Source organism: Sinocyclocheilus anshuiensis, unplaced genomic scaffold, assembly GCF_001515605.1.
Source record: "Sinocyclocheilus anshuiensis isolate Anshui unplaced genomic scaffold, SAMN03320099.WGS_v1.1 scaffold952, whole genome shotgun sequence".
Lineage (NCBI taxonomy): Eukaryota > Metazoa > Chordata > Actinopteri > Cypriniformes > Cyprinidae > Sinocyclocheilus > Sinocyclocheilus anshuiensis.
In genome coordinates, this window is record NW_015552656.1 from 433,576 (window position 1) to 454,805 (window position 21,230).

Below are 21,230 nucleotides of genomic sequence, written 5' to 3' on the forward strand. Positions count from 1 at the left end.
GTGTGGGGGGGGGGGGGGGGGAGCGTTTTTCAAGCCCAGAGGCTAACAGAAACTGAAGCATTGTCAAAAATGGTGTCGAAATCAGTTGTGCAGAATGTAACCACCAGTTGGCCATCAGACCGCTGATGCTGCACACCATGAAGGGAGTAACTTCCGTGAAGTAAACTTAGTAGTTTAAAAGTCCAACTAATAAATGCAACCCTGACATATGACAAGACAATATCACTAAAGGGTCTCATTGAATAAAACACAACAGCAGAAGTTCTGATCCGTTCTGCTTCGGAGGTCTTTTCAAACTTGATTTACAAACAGCACAAGTGACTCGGACAGTAAGTCTGCAACCGAACACGATGCATAGAAACATCCTGATAACTAAATTTTCGGCTTCCATTGTATGGGACATTTCTCAAAATATCGGTTGTTTTCTTGTTCCACAGAGAAAAGTCATATTGGTTTGGAATGACAAAGAAAATGAACTTTTCATTTCTGGGTGAACTATCAATTTAACCCTAGAGAATACAACATTTTTTCCACTTGATTCACATTGTGGTCTATAACAAGGGTCTTTTAAAGAAGACTCAAGTGTGAAAACATCCTAAATGTGTTGAGAAACCATTCTTAAGAGCTAAAATGACCCTGAATTCCTGTACAGCATCTCTCTTACCCATCCAATGGTCCGTTCACACCCCTAACATCTGGAACCGTTTAAGCAGCATTCAGGTCAAAACAGACAGCTTGAAACAATTTACTCAAACTTTCAGACTCAACAACCCTGTCTAACAGACTACTGATACTGTGTGAACTAATTATACTGCAGGTTCTCCCTCTTGATGCACTCATGATGCTTTAGTCTGCATTTAAGCAAGTCGGAGCACTACACACAAATGAAACCATTTCAAGAACACTGTTCTTAGACCAAAGTCTGAAAAATGTCTCATTGACCTACATTTACAATGCTTGCTGAGGTCATTTTACTGAATTGTGATTGTTTTGTGCATTGAATTGTTTATTTGCATGGAACCTATGATTGGTTTTTCTTTTTGTATCCATTTAATCATCTTTAAGCAGCCTTTAGATTGAAAGGACAACTTAAAAGAACTGATCGTGCAATTCAGTTATGCAGAGTTAAAAACCTAGGCTTTTTTTTTTTTTTAAATACTTCAAACTCAAGTCATAATTGTTAGACTTTATAATTTGCTAATTCTGACATTAGGGGAAGTTGGCAATTATGTCAAATATCAGTGAAACTCTAAAAACAGTAATTAAGTAATTCTGTTAGGTGAAACCAGCAGAGCAATTACACAGTTCTAAGAATAACCCACATTAAAAATTTTCCTGACACATACAAGATATTTTGTTCAAAGCTATGCGTGCACTGATAGACCTTTTTAGACATTTTCAAATTTATATAGAAGATGTCAGAATGCGTAATGAAAAGAACAGCAAAACACTTGTACTTACTGCACTCTTTGATGGGTTCATCACTCCAGTCAGGACAGTCACGGACCTTATTACACACTTTACTCATCTCAATACACTCTCCACTCCGACACTTGAACTGGTCAAGACCTTTACACTGAGTTACTGAGCAAAGAGACAAGGAGAGTAATTTCAGTCCATTAAAAAACAAAAACCCTATGATGTGAGCTAGTCAAAAAAACAATACTAATTCAATATTTGGTGCAGTGTTTGCTTCACGTTTTATGCTGGTGAATAAATTCTAAAATATTATTAAATTACATTATATACCACTGTCTACTTTCCTATTCTGCCTACATCATAATCTTGCATGTTACTGGCCTGTTAATAGTACTATTAAAATCTTTCTTGGATTTTAAGGATATTTGTTACTTTTCCAGGTAGAGTATTCTGAGAAAATGTTTTTCCAGTTTAACGGACTCACAGTTTTTGCAGTTGACTTCATCTGTGCCGTCTGCACAATCTCGGAAGCCATTGCACTGTCGGCTGCCATGGATACAGCTGCCGTCATCGCACTTGAACTGGTCGGGTCTGCAGGTACGGGCAGCTGGAAATGACATGGACAAACAGAGACCAGTTAGTTATCCAAAAACCAGAGAACAAAACATGCAGAAAACAAAGGTGCTGTTTCCATGACAATATATTCCAGAAGAAAACTCAAAAAATAAATAATAAAATATCATAAGCTAAAATATGCATAAAACAAAACATCCTGTTTGAACAACACTTAGAATACAAGGCTGAAATAGATTTGAAAAAAAGCTAAAATATGCAGAAAACAAAAGGTGATGTTTCCATGACAATATATTCCAGCCATATATGACAAAAAACAAAACCCACACTTACAGCAGTTTTTCTCGTCGCTGCCGTCCTTGCAGTCTGGATCCCCATCACAGCGCCACTTCCTGTGTATGCATTCCCCAGAGCTGCACTGCATCTCACTGGGCGAACACTTAGCCGGCGGTGTGGGGTTGCGGCCGCAACGCTCCGGCGACTCATCTGATTGGTCCTGGCAGTCCACATCGTCATCGCACAGCCAGCTCCTAGGAATGCAGGTATTATTCCCACAAGGGACTTCACTTGGGCCGCAGGAGGAAGGAGCACAGTCCTGTTCGTCGCTGCCGTCCCCGCAGTCGTCCTCACCATTACAGACGAAATTACGAGAAACACAGCGACCACTGGCACAGGTGAACTCCAGAGGAGCGCATGTAATGTTACCTAAATAAGACGACACAGGAAAACATCTTAAGTGGCCGTCAAAGGGATCAACAAATGCTTCAGGATTTCAGAATAATAATGTGGACATAGGTAAATATCTAGAAAATACAGCTTTAAAGGGACAGTTCACCCAAAACTGAACATTACCCCATGATTTACTCACCCTCAAGCCATCCTAGGTGTATATGACATTCTTCTTTCAGACGAATACAATCGGAGTTATATTAAATAATGTCCAGGCTAATCCATGCTTTATAATGGGAGTGGATGGTAGCCCAAAATTTGAAGTCCAAAAAATTTAACCAATCCATTATAAAAGAAGTCCACACGGCTCCGGGGGGTTAATAAAGTCCTTCTGAAGCGACGCGATGCGTTTGTGTAAGAAAAATATCCATATTTACAACTTTATAAACCTTAATCTCTAACTTCCACTAACTGTTGTACGCGCGTTCATGAGAGAGTGGCATCCAGCAAATGACGTAGCACTTCTTTTATAATGGATTGGTTAAATTTTTTGGACTTCAAATTTTGGGCTACCATCCACTCCCATTATAAAGCATGGATTAGCCTGGACATTATTTAATATAACTCCGATTGGATTCGTCTGAAAGAAGAATGTCATATACACCTAGGATGGCTTGAGGGTGAGTAAATCATGGGGTAATTTTCATTTTTGGGTGAGCTATCCCTTTAAGTAGGCCTCAATTTACCTCAACAACTGTCTACTTATCTTATTATCTGAATCAGTGTTATAAACGAAAACTTAAAATATCTCAGCATCAACTTGAAATTAAGATGAAATAAATTAGATAAAAAAGGTAACTTAGGAAAATGAGTTTATGTTTATAGGTTTAAGTAAACTGAAATAAAGCTACATAGAAACATGAAAAACTAAATAAATGATTAAAACATCAACTTAAGCTAAAATGATTACAAATATTAACAAATATTTGAATATTGCATACAAAATAATTCTATGTATATTTTAATTTTATGTATACTTTATGTACATTTTATTTCTTCAATAAAACACTTCCCAAAAGTGGTATTAGAACAAATAATATTTATTAGAATAAATAAGTTATTAGAATGAATGAATGAATGAAAAATTAATTCTATGTATATATTACTTTTATGTATACTTTATGCATATTTCATGTACTTTTTTTTTTATTTTATTTGGTCAATAAAACACTTTCCAAAAGTGGTATTAAAACAAATAATATGCAATAGAATAAATAATGGTATTACAATGCATAAATGAATAAAAGAAACTTTATGCATATTTTTTGCACATTAATTGTATATATTAATTACTACACATTTACATATTTGACATACTTTGTCTGGGAAGAATTACAAGGAATGTTGAAAATGACTGAAATCTCTCACTTTTTAGATGTTTCTGTGTGTCTCTCAGCATATTTGAGCATAGTTTAAGCAACTTTAGAGTGCACACGAGTATATTATTCTTAAATGAAAAATTAATTCTATGTATATATTACTTTTATGTATATTTTATGCATATTTCATGTACTTTTTTTTTATTTTATTTGGTCAATAAAACACTTTCCAAAAGTGGTATTAAAACAAATAATATGCATTAGAATAAATAATGGTATTACAATGCATAAATGAATAAAAGAAACTTTATGCATATTTTTTGCACATTAATTGTATATATTAATTACTACACATTTACATATTTGACATACTTTGTCTGGGAAGAATTACAAGGAATGTTGAAAATGACTGAAATCTCTCACTTTTTAGATGTTTCTGTGTGTCTCTCAGCATATTTGAGCATAGTTTAAGCAACTTTAGAGTGCACACGAGTATATTATTCTTTTGTTCAGGACTAAAACACAGATGTATTTTATTGAATTGACCTATTCTAGCCTAATTCAAACAGAGCTTCAAAGAAACAACTGAAAAAAAAAATGAAAAAAAAACCTTTGAGTAAAAAATTTTGATTTTTCTGAAAAGTTTCACTTTGGATCTCAGTGACTCATTTCCAATTACTGCCTTTACATGCAAAGAATCAGGAGATGAGACGAGCGAAACGGGAACGGTGTCTAGTGACTCACCACAATTAATCTCGTCCTCTCCGTTGTCGCAGTCTTTCTCACCATCACACTTCCAGAAGACCGGAATGCACTGCGTAGAGCCGACGCCACAGCTGAACTCGTTCACTCGGCAGGTCCTCATGTCTGAGAGAAAAGCCCGTCAGGACCATACAACTTCCAATGCATAAATTAATAAAATAAACTTTATGCATATTTTTTGCACATTAATTGTATATATTAATTACTACACATTTACATATTTGACATACTTTGTCTGGGAAGAATTACAAGGAATGTTGAAAATGACTGAAATCTCTCACTTTTTAGATGTTTCTGTGTGTCTCTCAGCATATTTGAGCATAGTTTAAGCAACTTTAGAGTGCACACGAGTATATTATTCTTTTGTTCAGGACTAAAACACAGATGTATTTTATTGAATTGACCTATTCTAGCCTAATTCAAACAGAGCTTCAAAGAAACAACTGAAAAAAAAAACGAAAAAACAAAACCTTTGAGTAAAAATTGTGATTTTTCTGAAAAGTTTCACTTTGGATCTCAGTGACTCATTTCCAATTACTGCCTTTACATGCAAAGAATCAGGAGATGAGACGAGCGAAACGGGAACGGTGTCTAGTGACTCACCACAATTAATCTCGTCCTCTCCGTTGTCGCAGTCTTTCTCACCATCACACTTCCAGAAGACCGGAATGCACTGCGTAGAGCCGACGCCACAGCTGAACTCGTTCACTCGGCAGGTCCTCATGTCTGAGAGAAAAGCCCGTCAGGACCATACAACTTCAAAAACAGTCAGGACCATACGACTTCATTCACCTTAATCATCAGATTTCACAACTCTACAAACTATTCGGTGAACCAAAGCATGCTTACAAGCGTAATCCTGGAATTTGGATCTTGAATTATATCGGAGTTCCCCAGAATGAGCTTTCACATGTCATATTTGGTGAAATAACCCAGGCTTGGTATAAACAAACATTGTTTTACAGCATGAAACATGGGTGTAAACCTTCACATAGAATCAACCTTTAGACTGGCGTGAACAATTAGGTTGAAACATTCACCTCTTTGGCTACACTCCCAAGACGCTGGCGGGTGGCTCATAAACACAACGGGAAATGTAACAAAGGAGGAACGGTGCTATAGGTCTGTTGCGTAATCCATGAAACCTTTGATATTTAACATCCTCGACCATAAACGACCAAATCAAAAGCTAATCCGGTGTCTAGATGGAAATATTGAGCTTAAAGCGAAAGAGCACTGGTGCGTTTATAGCCACCCGTGTGCAAATGCTCACGAACACACACACATTGTTGGTCCTTTCCAACAGCTGGTCAAACAAGACTTGATATAGAGAGCTGCCACGCATAACTGCACGTACACCGATGATTCTGCGCTGGACTGTATAGAATGTACCTTCACTGTACTTTAATAAACCAATAGGCCCTGTTGTAACAAGTGCCACACACCATTAAACTCTAATCTTTAGTTTTCTGCAAAAAAACAATATCTGTGCGCTTTTATGATGGATGTCATGAAGAACTAACACACAGGGGTGGATCTAAATATAACCCACATTTGAGATAAAAGACTCTCGCGCAAGTTGAAAATTAACAGGAAATTGTATGGTCAAGTCTTGAAGGTAACTTGGGATTTACAGCCCACTTTACAGAGTTCATGCAGCGAACACAAAGCCATGGTACCGCTGAATAAATATGGTGTGTTAAAGATGAAATCGGACTCACGGCACATTTCGATGCTCTCGTCTGAGCCATCCTCACAGTCTGGTTCCCCATCGCACTGCCATCTCTTGGGAATACACTGGCCACTGCGGCAGACGTAGTCCACCTCGGCACAGGTCTTCCTCACTGAAACGGACATGTTATAAAACCTATGCTTCAGTAGATATTAGCATAGGCTCAAGAGGAATTAAAAACAAACAATGCATAAGAATGTCTGCTCAAGAGTACTTGAAATGCTTGCTAATGACCCCTAGGTATCCAAGCGGAGATTTACAAAGGCTGTTTAGGAGTCTGAAATGCAAATCTTAGACTTTGGCACATAATTTGACCACTTAAGAGGCAATGTGCAATTGCAACGTGGAACTATTTCAGGAACTCTTTAGATTTAGGTCCTATGCTGCTTGAAATAGTGGTTCAGAAAACTGTGCAATTTACTCACTGCCGCAGTGTAACTTTCTTGTGTGAAACAAAAAATAAATAAAATAAATACATACAACAATCAAATAAAATAAACTTGTGAAAATATATTGTTGTATTAAGTATTGCAAGTATTAATTATTCATTTTTTTAATAAATACAAATACTTGACAAAATGAATTAAACTCATTCATTCAGTCAAAAGACAACTTTTTTCAAAGAAAATAATACTTAATTTATACTTGAACTGATCAAAATGAAAGAAGTGAAATAACACACATTAATCTGACCAAAAGTCATTAAGATTTTTTTTTAAATAAATTAATAAATAATAATAAAATTTAGCAAGGACATATTAAATTGACCAAAAGAGATAGTAAAAAACATCGGCATGGTTTAAAAGAATATTTAAAATAAAAACTGCTCTTTTGAACTTACTACTAAAAATAAACAAATAAATAAATAAATACAGTTTCTACTAAAATAATAAGTACAACTGTTTTCAACATTGCTAATAATAAGTAATGCTTCTTGAGCAGCAAATCATCACAATAGAATGATTTCTGAAGGATCTTGTGACACTGACGTAATGATGCTGAAAATACAGCTTTGCATCACAGGAATAAATTACATTTTAATATATATTACAAAAGACAACAGTTATTTTAAATTGTAATATTATTTCAATATTTTGTATCAAGATCAAACAAATGCTGCCTTTATGAACCTTGATGTGTTCACACACACACTTAAGGCTAGAGACATGCACTACCGCATAATGTCAGTTCCTAATTTTGCTCATATCTCTTAGAAGTAAAAGCAATAACCTGTCTGCATCTCTGCTGGGTCCTTCTGTCACTCGTCAACATTTCAAAGTATTTGAATGTGGTCAACAAAAACCAGCACTGCACCACAGGCCTGCACATTTTTGCTTAATTCAGCACTGGATATTGATTTAAAAGAAAACACTTCAATCCTAGAGAGGCGCTTTAAGACGGGGGCTTTTGAATCCTACAGTATGAGGTAAAGAGCAGCTCCCTCCCGTCTCAGACACATTCACAGTCTCTTCATGTCCTCTCACAGCACAAGTGCATACTCGGAGCAGGAGGCCTCCTGTGGACTGCATGGCAATAGGAGACGGAGCAGTGCAAACGGAGAGGCTGACATTCTCAACACAGAGCCACTGCTGGGATACAGTACAGAGCTGCTGGACCATTGCTTCAATGGAGGCAAAGCACATTCTTTGTTTTGGGCTTTATTTTTATGTCCAATGTAAATGCATGTTCCAATCGCATTTGATTATCACATATTTTCCAGGTTAAAGGTTTGTGGTACAATATTTATCCATACAGCCAACAAGAAACTTATGCATAAAATCTTTTTCATAAAATCTTTAAATTTGCTGCTCAAGAAAGATGTATTACCTGTGATCCTTCAGATCATTTTTACTGCTTAATATTTATATGGAAACTGTGATACATTAGCATGTGATTAGCATTAGCTTGGAGATAGATAGATAGATAGATAGATAGATAGATAGATAGATAGATAGATAGATGATAGATAGATAGATAGATAAACAATAAAATTTAATTGATTGACAATAAATACATTTATAATTTTACACAATATTTCTCTTTCAAATAAATATACACATTTCTACTCAAATCCTGAAATTTCTGCATTTTGCTGCATAAGCAGAAAAAAACTGTTTAACATTGAATCATTATCAATTATTAATAATTAAGCACCAATAATAAGTGATAAAAAATTAAGCAGCATATTAGAATGATTTCTGAAGGATCATGTGACTCCGAAGACTGGAGTAATGATGCTGAAAATTCAGCTTTGCCATCACAGGAATACATGTTTAAATATTAAAATAGACTATTTTTAATTATAATAATATTTAATGTTTTTACTGTATTTTAAATCAAATAAATGCAGCCTTGATGAGCATAAGAGTTAACTTATATAAAATTGTAAATATAATGTGCAATAATAATGCTAATGAAATCATATCGAATTATATAAAAATACAAAAATATATTTACTGTATGTTTTCAATTCAAATAGGGTGCATATTGCAATTCACATTCTCTTTTGTAATTTGAAACTGTACATTGAATGAGGGACAAAAACACAAGTATACATTCACCTCAAGAGAAGCAAAAGACGTGTTGCTGTTGGAAAAATAGTGATTAACATACTAAATTAGTTCATATTTCAAAATGTTTTTTTGTTCTGTCATTTATTTTATTCTAGAGTTATAAGGAGGTACTGGCTTCTCAGAGAAAACGCCTCTGAGTAAAAGGTGAAGAGGCCTAAATGGGAACACTAGGATCCAAAAAAAGATTTTATCTGTGCCGGCCCCCATCTGTAATTTCTCTCGCATCAATGACCCAGTTAGCACACAGATGAACATTATAGATCACCTAGGTGGGAAAATCTTTACATATAAACCCACTTGGTGTTCAGTCATACTATGAACGAGTGGCAAGCAAGCAACTGTCCCTCATCAATATTTTAATTTCGCTGTGCTTAGTCCAAACTGCAAGCCAATCTGTTTCTGCCTCCATTATGACAGATTACCCAAGAGTTACATCAGCTCTGGAGATCAGGACTAGTTTAACTGCGGATCAGGGAAATCACACACTGGCTGGTAGGTGTGGCTATTCTGGCGAGCATCAAGACAAAAACGCCCACACATCAGAACAATGACGGATGTTGTGCCGCTGAGCTGATGTAATTCTCAGATGACTTGCTTTGAGCTCTCATACACACCAGTGCACACAGACTCACCGCAGGACGTCTCGTCGCTCCCGTCCGAGCAGTCCAGGTCGCCGTCGCACTGCCACACAGACGGGATGCACCGGCCGTTCCCACACTGGAACTGAGACTGCTCACATTCTGTTCGGGAGCCTGTGAGGCAGAAAGAGGTGGCGTCAGTGGCTTGTTACAGTCAGACTTGATGCACGAAACTGGACAAATTTTCCCCAATACTGAGTTTTGTACAGAAAATGTTGTCCCATATAGAAGCGTGATATTGGTTACATTGGAATTTGTCAAGTTTTTGTTCGTTTTTTGTAAATTGAGTGATATACTACGTGAATAAAACATTTACAATGCTATCATAGACTACTGTCGCCACACTTAATCCTGCATGAGGAAAAAGATACGGTTTTTAACCGTTTCAAAGGTAGTGTAGTGCTCCCATTCCAGATTAATGTGCAGAGAAATCCATAATCTTTGGTCATGGGTGCTCCATTCTGCAGCCAGTGACTTGAGCCGTAAATGTCATGAAACTGACTGGAACTACGGGAAAAATTACACTAAGCTACCATTCACTTTTTGCGCTGTTCTGTTATCGATATATGAAAATGAGGTTTAAAAAATAAAATTAAAAAAATAAAATAAAATTTGTGAAATTTATCCAACTTGTTTCCATCATTTGGCCTTTTACCAATAAAACTGATGTGATCCTTAAAAAAAAAAAAAAAAACCTAAAAACAAAAACAAAACAAAAAACCTAGAAAGCCTTTCAACCATTTTTATACAATTTTGCATATATAACTAATTCTGTGTATTGTGTACACTAGCGTTCTCTGTTCTTTTTCCATACTATCTACTAGTTTACTTTGTTTTAATTATAAAGAAAAACATCACCTTCTAACACTAGCACTCTCTATTCTATTTCTATTCTATTAACTTTGCTTTATTTATTATAAAAAAAATGACCCACTAACACCAGCATTCTCTATTCTTTGTCTATTCTATCTACTTGTTTTCTTTTTATTTATTATAAAAATGACTAACACTAGCATTCTCTATTCTATTTCCATTCTATTTACTTTCTATTTATTATAAAAATGACCCTCTAACACTAGCGTTCTCTATTCTATCTACTTGTTTTCTTTTTATTTATTATAAAAATGACTAACACTAGCATTCTCTATTCTATTTCCATTCTATTTACTTTCTATTTATTATAAAAATGACCCTCTAACACTAGCGTTCTCTATTCTATCTACTTGTTTTCTTTTTATTTATTATAAAAATGACTAACACCAGTGTTCTCTATTCTATTTCTATTCTATTTACTTTTTATTTATTATAAAAATGACTAACACCAGTGTTCTCTATTCTATTTCTATTCTATTTACTTTTTATTTATTATAAAAAATTACTAACACTAGTGTTCTCGATTCTATTTCTATTCCATTTATTTTTATTTTTATTCATTATAAAAATGACCCTCTAACACTAGCGTTCTCTATTCTATTTCTATTCTATTTAATTTTTATTTATTATAAAAAATGACCCTCTAACACTAGCGTTCTCTATTTCTATTATCTACAGTACTTGTTTTCTTTTTATTTATCAGGGAAAAAATGTACTGCTCTAACAGTAGCATTTTCTATTTTTCTTCTATTCTGTCTACTTGTTTTCTTTTTGTTTATAATAATAATAATAATAATAATAATAATATTAAACCTTCCTACATGTGCTGTGTTAGACTATCCGGGACTTGTCACAGCACTTACATATTGTTGCTCTTTTGTTGGTTTGATTGCTGCTATTTTCCTCATTTGTAAGTTGCTTTGGATAAAAGCATCTGCTAAATGACTAAATGTAAATAACAGAAAGTAGTAGTAGTAGTAATAGTAGTAGTAGGATCAGTAGTAGTAGCATACATTTTAAAAAGTATAGATTTTTAAAGCCATGTCAGCATCTTCTTGGCAAAAACTGTCACAAAAATTCAAGAATAATATTCATGAAACTGTCTGAAAACAAACATTTTTGCAACTCTGTTCAGTGCTGCTTAGTGGTGCGATAAATCTGTGAACATACCAACAAAAACCTTGACAACCGAAACATTTTGAAACGTCTCTGATAAGATGACCTAACCGCTCATGTTTGTAAAATAATCTGACTAGAGTACAGGGCTTGACTAGTGATCCAAGCAGTTGTAGTTATATTGCCCTCCGTGGAAGGTCTGACTAAATGCCATCAAAAGGGTACAGTATGAACGGTATTGGAACGGGTGCATTAACTACAAATCGGATAAAAATAGTTTTTGGCAAGACTAAAGGTCTACAGTTACAGTGTACATTAGATCTGGAATGAGTCCAAATTCACACCATCTTTCAAACTGCCATCACTGATCAAAACACCACAAATAACAAAACTACAACCTGCAAACCTCTGAATAACATGAACTGCATTTCTTCTGAAGGAGGGCCAGTCCTGCCCGTCCTTTGAAACAATGCGGTCACTTCATTCATGGGCACCCGCTTTCCCCTTATGACATTAGCCGAAGCCAGCTGCTCATGTCATGACTGCCATTCAGTCAAATCAAAACAGTCCCCAGCCGGTACAGGAACATTATCAATGCTAATTAAATCTGTACCACTATCAACCTACTCAAAATGACAAAACAGCATGGCAGACGTATCTGAACTAGCTATGAGAGTTAAAATGTGCATCTTACAGTTATCAGATAATGCACATACAAGACAGCTGTTCTTGACCGTGACTGTGTTTGAGAATCTTGTCACAGCTGCATAACTTCAACAAATGTTTCAAATGATTGAATGCTACATTATCATATGACCTCATCATTTTGCCTAAGCAATTCAACAAGCAAAGTCTACATATCATTATACATCTTTAAATATAATATTAACAATAAATAGCCTATATAACCAAACAGCATGCAGTACATTTTCTCATAGCAATAGCAATTTGGACTAAGTTTTTTTTTTGGACTAAAAGCATATAAAAGCATATTTTACCAGTTTATAGCTCTATTAAACTGTAAGACAGCGTTTTTTGACAGTAGTATGCTGTTTACACCAGAGTTGCCAATGCATCCGCCAAAAAAAACCCGCTACTAATTCAACTGATTCAAACCATTTGACGTTTAAAAGTAATTTTGATGTTTACAAAATGCTACACCAACATTCTGTAAACAATCCTTAAAGAAAACGTCAGTTCTGAGATTGGCTTTTAAGATGTTAAGATCACTTGCAACTAGGGATGCATGATACATCGGCCACCATATTGGTATCGGCCAATAAATGCTCATTTTTTCTGTTATCGGTATCGGCCCGATAAGAAAATTTGGCCGATATCTTAAAGCCGATAAATAATGCATTATTTCCTTCAGAGACACTTCAGATGCGCGCTGTTCGTTTGCAGCCTTTTGTGCAATTGTACGTTGTATTATTGTGTTTATTTGATGTATATCTGATTTATCTCATATAGAATGCGTTTGGCTTTCAAAAATAAAGAATTATCGTTATCGGCCAAAATTTTCATATCGGTGCATCCCTACTTGCAACATTTCAGCCTACCAGGAGAGACTGAGCTTTGCAGCTTGCCAAAGGCCCAGAAGCCTTCTTTTCATATGCGTGCAAGTAAAACATTTACCATAAGACAAAGCTCTGATTCATCAGAATATCTAATCTTTGCTTCATCACAGACAGATGCGGAGAACGCAGAAGGGGCCTTAATCTAAAGCACCGCTGGACCGTTTGGAGCAGCCTGACCTTAAGACTCGAAACAAAACCCCTCCTCACATCAGGACTACATACTCCCATGAAAAATCAACCATATGAGGAAAATAAGAGGTATTTCGTCAAGATAAAGCCATTTATCTTTCCCAGTCACCTGAACTCTAATTACTTCTAAACTGTCATTTAGCAAACGTTTTTAATGCATATACAGTACAGTCGTTACACGGTCAGTCCCCACTGGAGAAACCTGAGGTACTTTGCTCAAGGGCACAATGGAGACATGCAGGTCATGAATTAGCTCTGCTGGGGTTTAAACCAACAACCTTTCAGCTACCAACCCACATCTTTAACCACTAAGCCACCCCAATCTTGTTGTACTTGCGGTTAAAGCCTAGACTTAAAAACTTAAATTAGTCACCTGCATAGATATGGAACATGCTTAATCCCAAACTAAAAATCACACACAAAAAAAATCATGATTCATTAAAAACACAGCACCATCAGTGTAGTCCGATTTCTCAACAATGAGACGGATATTTTTACAGAATCAAAAAACAGTGCAATCAGTGTAGTGTGATTTCGCATTAGAAAACATGTATTTTACAGAGCCCGGTCTCATGAAAATGCGTATAAATAGTACGCCAAATAAAAACGAAAACCCGTGGTATGGATACGCAAAAATGGACTTTGGCGTGCATATAATACGCAGTTTTCGCGTGCATATGATACGCATCTACCCCACAACCCTAAACCTACCCATCGCGTAGCATATAGACGGCAAAGTCCATTTTTGCGTATCAATACCACGAGTTTTCGTTTTTATTTGGCGTACTATTTATACGCACTTTCATGAGATCGGGTTGATTTTACAAGGTACCAATTTCACATAAATTTGTATGATGATTCCAATAAAACAATATGATTTTTTTTATAGGAAGAAATCAAGCATGAAGATCCACCCCTGCATATAAATTGGGGAGTAAGCAGATCATACAAAAACGTAGGCTACAGATGAGATTCAAAGATTCATACAAATTGGACAATTTCCTGAATGAATAAATCTTATGAAATGATTCTTTTTAGTCAATTAAAAACCAGTGGAAGTGGTTACTGCTTTAACTAGTCTCAACCAGTCTCTAGAACAATAAGTTGACTCAAAATGAACTCAAAAGAAACGGTTAAGGTAAGTGAGAAATGGGTGATAGTTGCACATATGACAATATTAAGCACAATGAGTTGTTGTAATCAGTGAAATATTTGAATGAATGTGTTTAATACATTAATACAGCTAGAAACTGAAGCCTAATGAATAGCATTTACATCTGTCCAGTTGAAATCTGAAATGATCTAAAAGAATCGTTGAGCCAATTCAGAAACGGGAATCGTTCAGATGAATCAGAATCGTTAAATTCTTCACGATTCCCGTGCCTAATGTTTACGCGGGGTAGTAATTAACACACAAACACAAAAAAGCTCAGACAGAACGCGTCCTATGTGAACGCCCCCTTACATTGCGCTCAGTCTAGCTGCTTTTGAACGCAAGAACGCGTCCTCTTAACGCACTGCTTAGACGTTAGATGATGTATATCACGTATATAATATCATATATAACATATCAACACTTAAAAGTAGAATAGGCCGAGCGGACCCGCTGCTAGTTCACCGGCTGACATACGCGTTTCACACGCGCTCCAACCGGAGTCACCTGTTTCAACGCTTTCGAAACGCACATGATTACATTTGAAACGAAAAGGAGAAATCATGCAGTATCATTTAATTAAAGCGTTCAAAAATAATACCACCAATACTGTTAAACGTAGGGTGGATTGCTAGAAGCCATTCGCAAGGGCCTATACATTTATACGAGTCAAACGCATTTTCCTCTGCAGATTTACGCACGAATGATATCAAGCAGGTCAGTTTATTTCAAGGAATTGAAATCCGCTCTGAGAATTAGATTGCAACACTGTAGCCACAGACGTTCTGAGAACGCGGCATTGTTCTATATGATCTTCCCATGGCAACCATTGTTGCCATCCTCGTTCTAAACACTCACCGCGCGAAAATCCACACAGCTGAAGACATACTGGCAGAATGAGGAGCCCCAGAATAGACGTGACCATTTCTGAACGCCGTGCTGTCTGTGGCCTCGTCCCTGATATTGTAGCACAGCCGAACTGTCTTCGTGGGACAAACGGAAAGCGGTGTGATCCACGGGCTGTTATCTCATTTAGGCAGTTCCCCGGTCAGTCTCTCCACACACACACACACACACACACGGAGCCGCAAGCCATGTCCTAATTTACTGAAAGCGTGAACCTGCAGCGAATAACCGCGCCACTGCCGAACACAGCCGTGTTTTTTCCTCCTTCAACATGTCATTTACACACTGTTAACCCTTTCTGTACCACATCTTCCGCTAAATCTGCCGTACACGTATATGGTGCAGTCTCTCTTTGCCTGTTTGAGACAAATGAGGAACAAATAAACCTGTAAATCTAAAATAGTCATCTTCCTCAGTCTGTGTAAATTTCAGTCAGTTTAAAATTTGTGGAGGGGTAATCCTATACATTCAGTACCATACTAAACTGTTAAAGAAGATCACTCACTAACAGTGTTGGGGGTAACGCATTACAAGTAACGCGAGTTACATAATCAGATTACTTTTTTCAAGTAACTAGTAAAGTAACGCATTACTTTCCATAAAAAGTAACTAAGTAACGTAATTAGTTACTTTTTTATGGAGTAACGCAATATTGTAATGCATTACTTTTAAAAGTAACTTTCCCCAACACTGCTCACTAATTGTAGAAGATGGAAGTTCTTAATTTGGTTAAGAGCGACAAAGCACAAAACAGAAAAGCAGTTTCACTTGCTTTTGAATAATGACATGGGGCTATGTGACTAAAAACATTGCCGTCTCACATAGAAAACTACTGTATATAAGTTAGGTTCACAGTTTTTACTTCATAATCTGAAAAGGTTAAGCATTGTTTCAAGTTCCAATATTATTCTGACACTTCACATAACCGAGGAACGTTCCCCTTTAAATTTTTGATATATGGCAGATAAAGGGAGACTTTGGGGCTGGTTGTCACACTATTGATTCTCATGGTATAATATTGAAAATAATAATAATTATAACACTTATTTATTTATGTATGTATTTATTTATTTGTTTGTTTGTTTTTTTTGTTTTTTGTTTTTTTATTCATTCACTCTTTTTGCTAAAAAGTACATTTTATTACAACATCTCTTTTACTGCCCATAAAAAAATATTCAGTTTAAGGTTAGTAAAACTTTTTTTTAAAGAAATTAATAGTTTTATTCAGTGCAGGATGCATTACACTGATCAAAAGTGACAGTAAACATTTAAATTAATAAAAAATCTGTTTCAAATGTGCTGTTTGCTTCAAATTTCTTTTGAAATGTCTATTTCTGTAGTATATATATATGTATCCTAACCAGGGCTGAATGGAAATCTATTAAAATAGCATAAATCTTCCAATATTTAGGTAAAGATTTATTTCATGCATCTTTTAAAATAATATTTTTGTATGATATTCCTGTTCCTTTGACAAATTTTGACGGATCAGCTGAATTTTTGGATCAGTCCACTGGGTTCATTCTGAATTCTGTACTTCTTAAAGTATATGCGATATTCTGCTTCATTTGACTCTGCTGGATATGGTCACTTTGCTCACAGTAAAGACATGAGGGACAGTGTATCAAACATCTGAGGAGAAGAGTATGTGATCAAAGATCAAGGTGGTTTGTCTTTCTGAAAACAGGATGACATGAACAGGAGGGCTTCTGTTCCCAGATCAGAATGCACACTGGACTCTTTCATGCATATTGATCCCTTATTCAGAGCAAATCAATGTTCCCCGCAGAAGCCAGACAGATGCGTGTGCAAGCACTATAGTTACCCTGTTCATTAATCATCAACCCTGACATCTTAGAGTCTTCTCTTCTCATTTGTTCTGGCTACATCGTCACCTCCTCACATCTGATTAACACTTTTAAAAATATGGATATATTAATATCCTTTTTATCTTTATCTGATGTGGTGATAACTTTATGATTACATTAGTGGTGCATGCTAAGGAAATCATCACTATTTGTAAAGAAAGCGTTTTTAAAATAACCACTTTTGATCTCTTGTATTATTTTGATAAGTCAATTTATCCTAAAAATGTTTTACATTTATACAAATCTTGCCATGTAAACACTGTTAGCCCTAATGCAAATACTTTATGGTTAAAAGCTAGGAATTAAAATTTCTAAATGTTTTTGAAAGAAGTCTGTTGTGCTCACCAAGGTTGCATTTATTTGATCACAAAATACAGTAAAAACAGTAATTTTGTAAAATATTATTAAAGTTAAATGAACTGTTTTCTGTGTAAATATATGTTAAAATGTCATTTATTGCTGTGCTCAAAGATGAATTTTCAGCATCATCACTCCAGTCCTCAGTGTCACATGATCCTTCAGAAATCAATCATTGTAATACACTGATTTGCTGCTGAAAGAAACATTTATTATTATTATCAATGCTGAAAAGAGTTGTGCTGCTTAATATTTTTGTGGAAGCTATAGTACTTTTTAAAAGATGTTTTGATGAATAGAAAGTTCAAAAGAACAGCATTTATTTGAAATAGAAATATTTGTAGAAATATTATAAACATTAGAAATAATTATAAACATTATTTTACTATTATTTTTATTTTTAATTTATCTTACTCTGAACTTTTGAAAAGTAGTGTGTCTTGGTCGCTACAAAAATGTTTTTTAATTTTAAATATTTTTTGAGCATCAAATCTGCATCCAAACTTTTGACTGGTAGTGTACAGGTGCATCTCAATAAATTAGAATGTCGTGGAAAAGTTAATTTATTTCAGTAATTCAACTCAAATTGTGAAACTGGTGTATTAAATAAATTCAATGCACACAGACTGAAGTAGTTTAAGTCTTTGGTTCTTTTAATTGTGATATCACTAAAAATGTTTTTTTTTATTAGTCTTATGAAGTATTCTAATTTGTTGAGATAGTGAATTGATGGGTTTTTGTTAAATGTGAGCCAAAATCATCACAATTAAAAGAACCAAAGACTTAAACTACTTCAGTCTGTGTGCATTGAATTTATTTAATACACGAGTTTCACAATTTGAGTTGAATTACTGAAATAATTGAACTTTTCCACGACATTCTAATTTATTGAGATGCACCTGTATATTATTTGACATGCAAAAAATTTTGTTTTTCGGCTTCCCATTTAGGCTCTTTGCAGGAAGTTCTGCTATTACAGCTCAGTTTCTATTTGCTTAAGAGAAAGAATCACGCTAAATTGGAATCATCTTCCATTACAATCATTTATTTAACAGCCTCACATTAATATGGTCATGCTGTTGCATATGAAATCTCTGTGAGTCGACCGTGTCCATTTTAAAATGGCTTTCTGGATGTACAGTGTATATCTAAGAATTAATAAAGAATTACATACATAACCGTGGACTTAAAATAGTACAGGAAACATATTGGCTTGGGATCATTAATTATGTAATTTGTAAAATAAGCCTTTATGAGCCTTTAATGCATTGCTCAATTTGGTTTCACATAAATTATTCAACAGGTTAGCTTAGTATGAAGCCATTTAGAGTTCTGTCTTCATTTTCAAGCATTATATTTGCCACAGGTCCAGTGCTGTGCTCCACAGAAACAATACAAACAGTAAAATGTGTTTGTTCATCACTCACTGCTTTTTTTTTTTTATTCTGAAAGCATTTAATTTAATTATAGGATCATTTATACATATATACCAAATAACCATATGTATGGAATACTGATTTGAGGTTGAATCATTTTATTAAGAAAAAGTCCAGAAGAATTTCATATTGTGTTGTCAACTTGTCACTATACTTATATGTAAATAAGATCTGGTCTTTTTAATTTCTAAACAATTCGTTTTATTTTCACTGTGCATTTAGTTTCAAGTGTGTATAATTCACCTCACAACAGTGTGCAGTGTACAAACATAACAATAGCATCCAGTTATTAAATGACTTATATGATGTACAATATAATACAAATTTTGTGCAATAAAATAATACTTACAGTATGAAATATTGCAATAACATTCAGGCGTTCTTATGTTGGAATTAAAAACAACCATGAGAATATACTTTGGGAGTTATGTTCCAGTGAAGAAGCATTGCATAGCAGTGTCTGTGGTTTCTGTGCAATATTCTATTGAACTAGATATTTTACTCTATTCCAGATAACCACACCAATAAACAATGCAAACAGTGATTGATCACATTACATGCCAATCATTCAGTATACTAATACGTATATGCAGTACAGTATGTGTACTAAAATGCACATTTGCTATTTAACACTGTTTAATTCACTGGATTTTTGTAATTTTAATAGTAAGACTCCCGTCTGAACACTGGACTTAAATGAACACAGTTCATTGGTTCACTGGATTAATTATCCATTGATATGCACAGTGTATCAAACTAGTGAGGGCATCCAGTCGACTGGGCGCTCAGGTGTGATGGGAGGCGTTCTCCAGCAGGTGGCGCTGTCAGCAGAAGTCTGGTCCAGAACCGGCACGGCTGTGCAGTGAGTGGGTGGGTGTTTCAGCATGGGACAGGGGGCCGATGTCACCTGGGTGGGTCGTAGCCGAACGGTAGATGTAAGCAGAGGGAGTAGTTGGGCATTGAGTTGTTATTGCTCGGCAGTGGGTTGATGTGATAGTTTTCAACAAGGGCAGATAAAGTGGGGAACGTCAGATCTGCCTCCAGATACACCCGCTGGTCCTGTACATGTAAAAAAAGAGAGAGTAAAACAGAATGAGTTTGATCTGGACTGACAAATGAAGGTGCTATTGTAGCATTTCCTCAATATTCGGTAGCATTAACAGCGCAGGACAAATTATGTGCAGAATTGAAAATACTATTGGTTAGAGTTTTGTACAAATCTTGCCTTGGTAAAAACTTCTGTACTGTAGATTTAGTGTCCAAGCAAAATAGCTACTAACCTCCTCAAAGAGCCTATAATTTCTGGCTTTGTTTATACCGGAGTCCCAAACAACCAGCACCTGTGTCAAACAGGGAAAAAAGTGCAAACATGTATAAACATACACAGATACATTTGCAAAAAAAACAAACAAAACAAAAACAGATAGATAGATAGATGAGATTGATATTCTATACAGAATGCCATTTATCTTTCAGTTTTAGAAAGTAAAATCTAAAATTACATATAATTATTTTTTATATTTTTGTTACAAAATAATGTCATTTTTGTTATAATAATAATATGAAGACTTCAGATGCAAAAACCTCCATCTGAGATTTTTTTTTTTTAATTATCCAGCTTTTATCAGGCCTATGAACATATCATTGGACATTTTTGAAAATAAGGCATTCAATAACTAATAACCTTTTCTTTGTCTTCAAAGTGAAATTACTGAACCTAAACATAGGGGCCCAATTAAAAAATGTTCTTTTAAAAGATAAAATGTCAGGAAAAAAAAAAAATAAAAAAAAATAAATATATATATATTCCTATTACTTGTTTCGCTTCTGTTTCAGTTTTTATAAGCATTTCTTACTATGTAAGTTGTTGTTTTTTAGCATGTGTGTTTGGCAGTGTTATTTTTTAGGATTACTGATAAACTACTGTCATTTGATTTGTATTATTTGTATTTGTTATTTATTTTAATTTTAGTTAAATGATGTCTGAATTTATTATGTCTGTATAGGTCT

At 35.1% G+C, this 21,230-nt stretch overlaps 2 protein-coding genes across 2 annotated transcripts in view; both read right to left on the reverse strand.

The window, feature by feature from the left end:
• The window catches only part of LOC107667264 (very low-density lipoprotein receptor-like), a 24,213-nt gene extending 8,342 nt beyond the window's left edge, over positions 1–15,871 (reverse strand). Inside the window, exons 1-7 of the mRNA XM_016458889.1 lie at positions 15,512–15,871; positions 9,740–9,859; positions 6,524–6,646; positions 5,406–5,528; positions 2,326–2,697; positions 1,904–2,026; positions 1,462–1,584 (exon numbers count right to left, since the gene is read on the reverse strand). Coding sequence (XP_016314375.1) covers positions 1,462–1,584; positions 1,904–2,026; positions 2,326–2,697; positions 5,406–5,528; positions 6,524–6,646; positions 9,740–9,859; positions 15,512–15,578 — 1,051 coding nt within the window. The 5' untranslated portion in view covers positions 15,579–15,871. The remainder of the gene's footprint in view (positions 1–1,461; positions 1,585–1,903; positions 2,027–2,325; positions 2,698–5,405; positions 5,529–6,523; positions 6,647–9,739; positions 9,860–15,511) is intronic.
• A 3,393-nt stretch (positions 15,872–19,264) lies between these two features.
• The window catches only part of LOC107667261 (SH3 domain-binding protein 2-like), a 16,569-nt gene continuing 14,603 nt past the window's right edge, over positions 19,265–21,230 (reverse strand). The window contains exons 12-13 of the mRNA XM_016458887.1: positions 20,501–20,560; positions 19,265–20,279 (exon numbers count right to left, since the gene is read on the reverse strand). Of these exons, the coding sequence (XP_016314373.1) occupies positions 20,124–20,279; positions 20,501–20,560 (216 nt within the window). The 3' untranslated portion in view covers positions 19,265–20,123. The remainder of the gene's footprint in view (positions 20,280–20,500; positions 20,561–21,230) is intronic.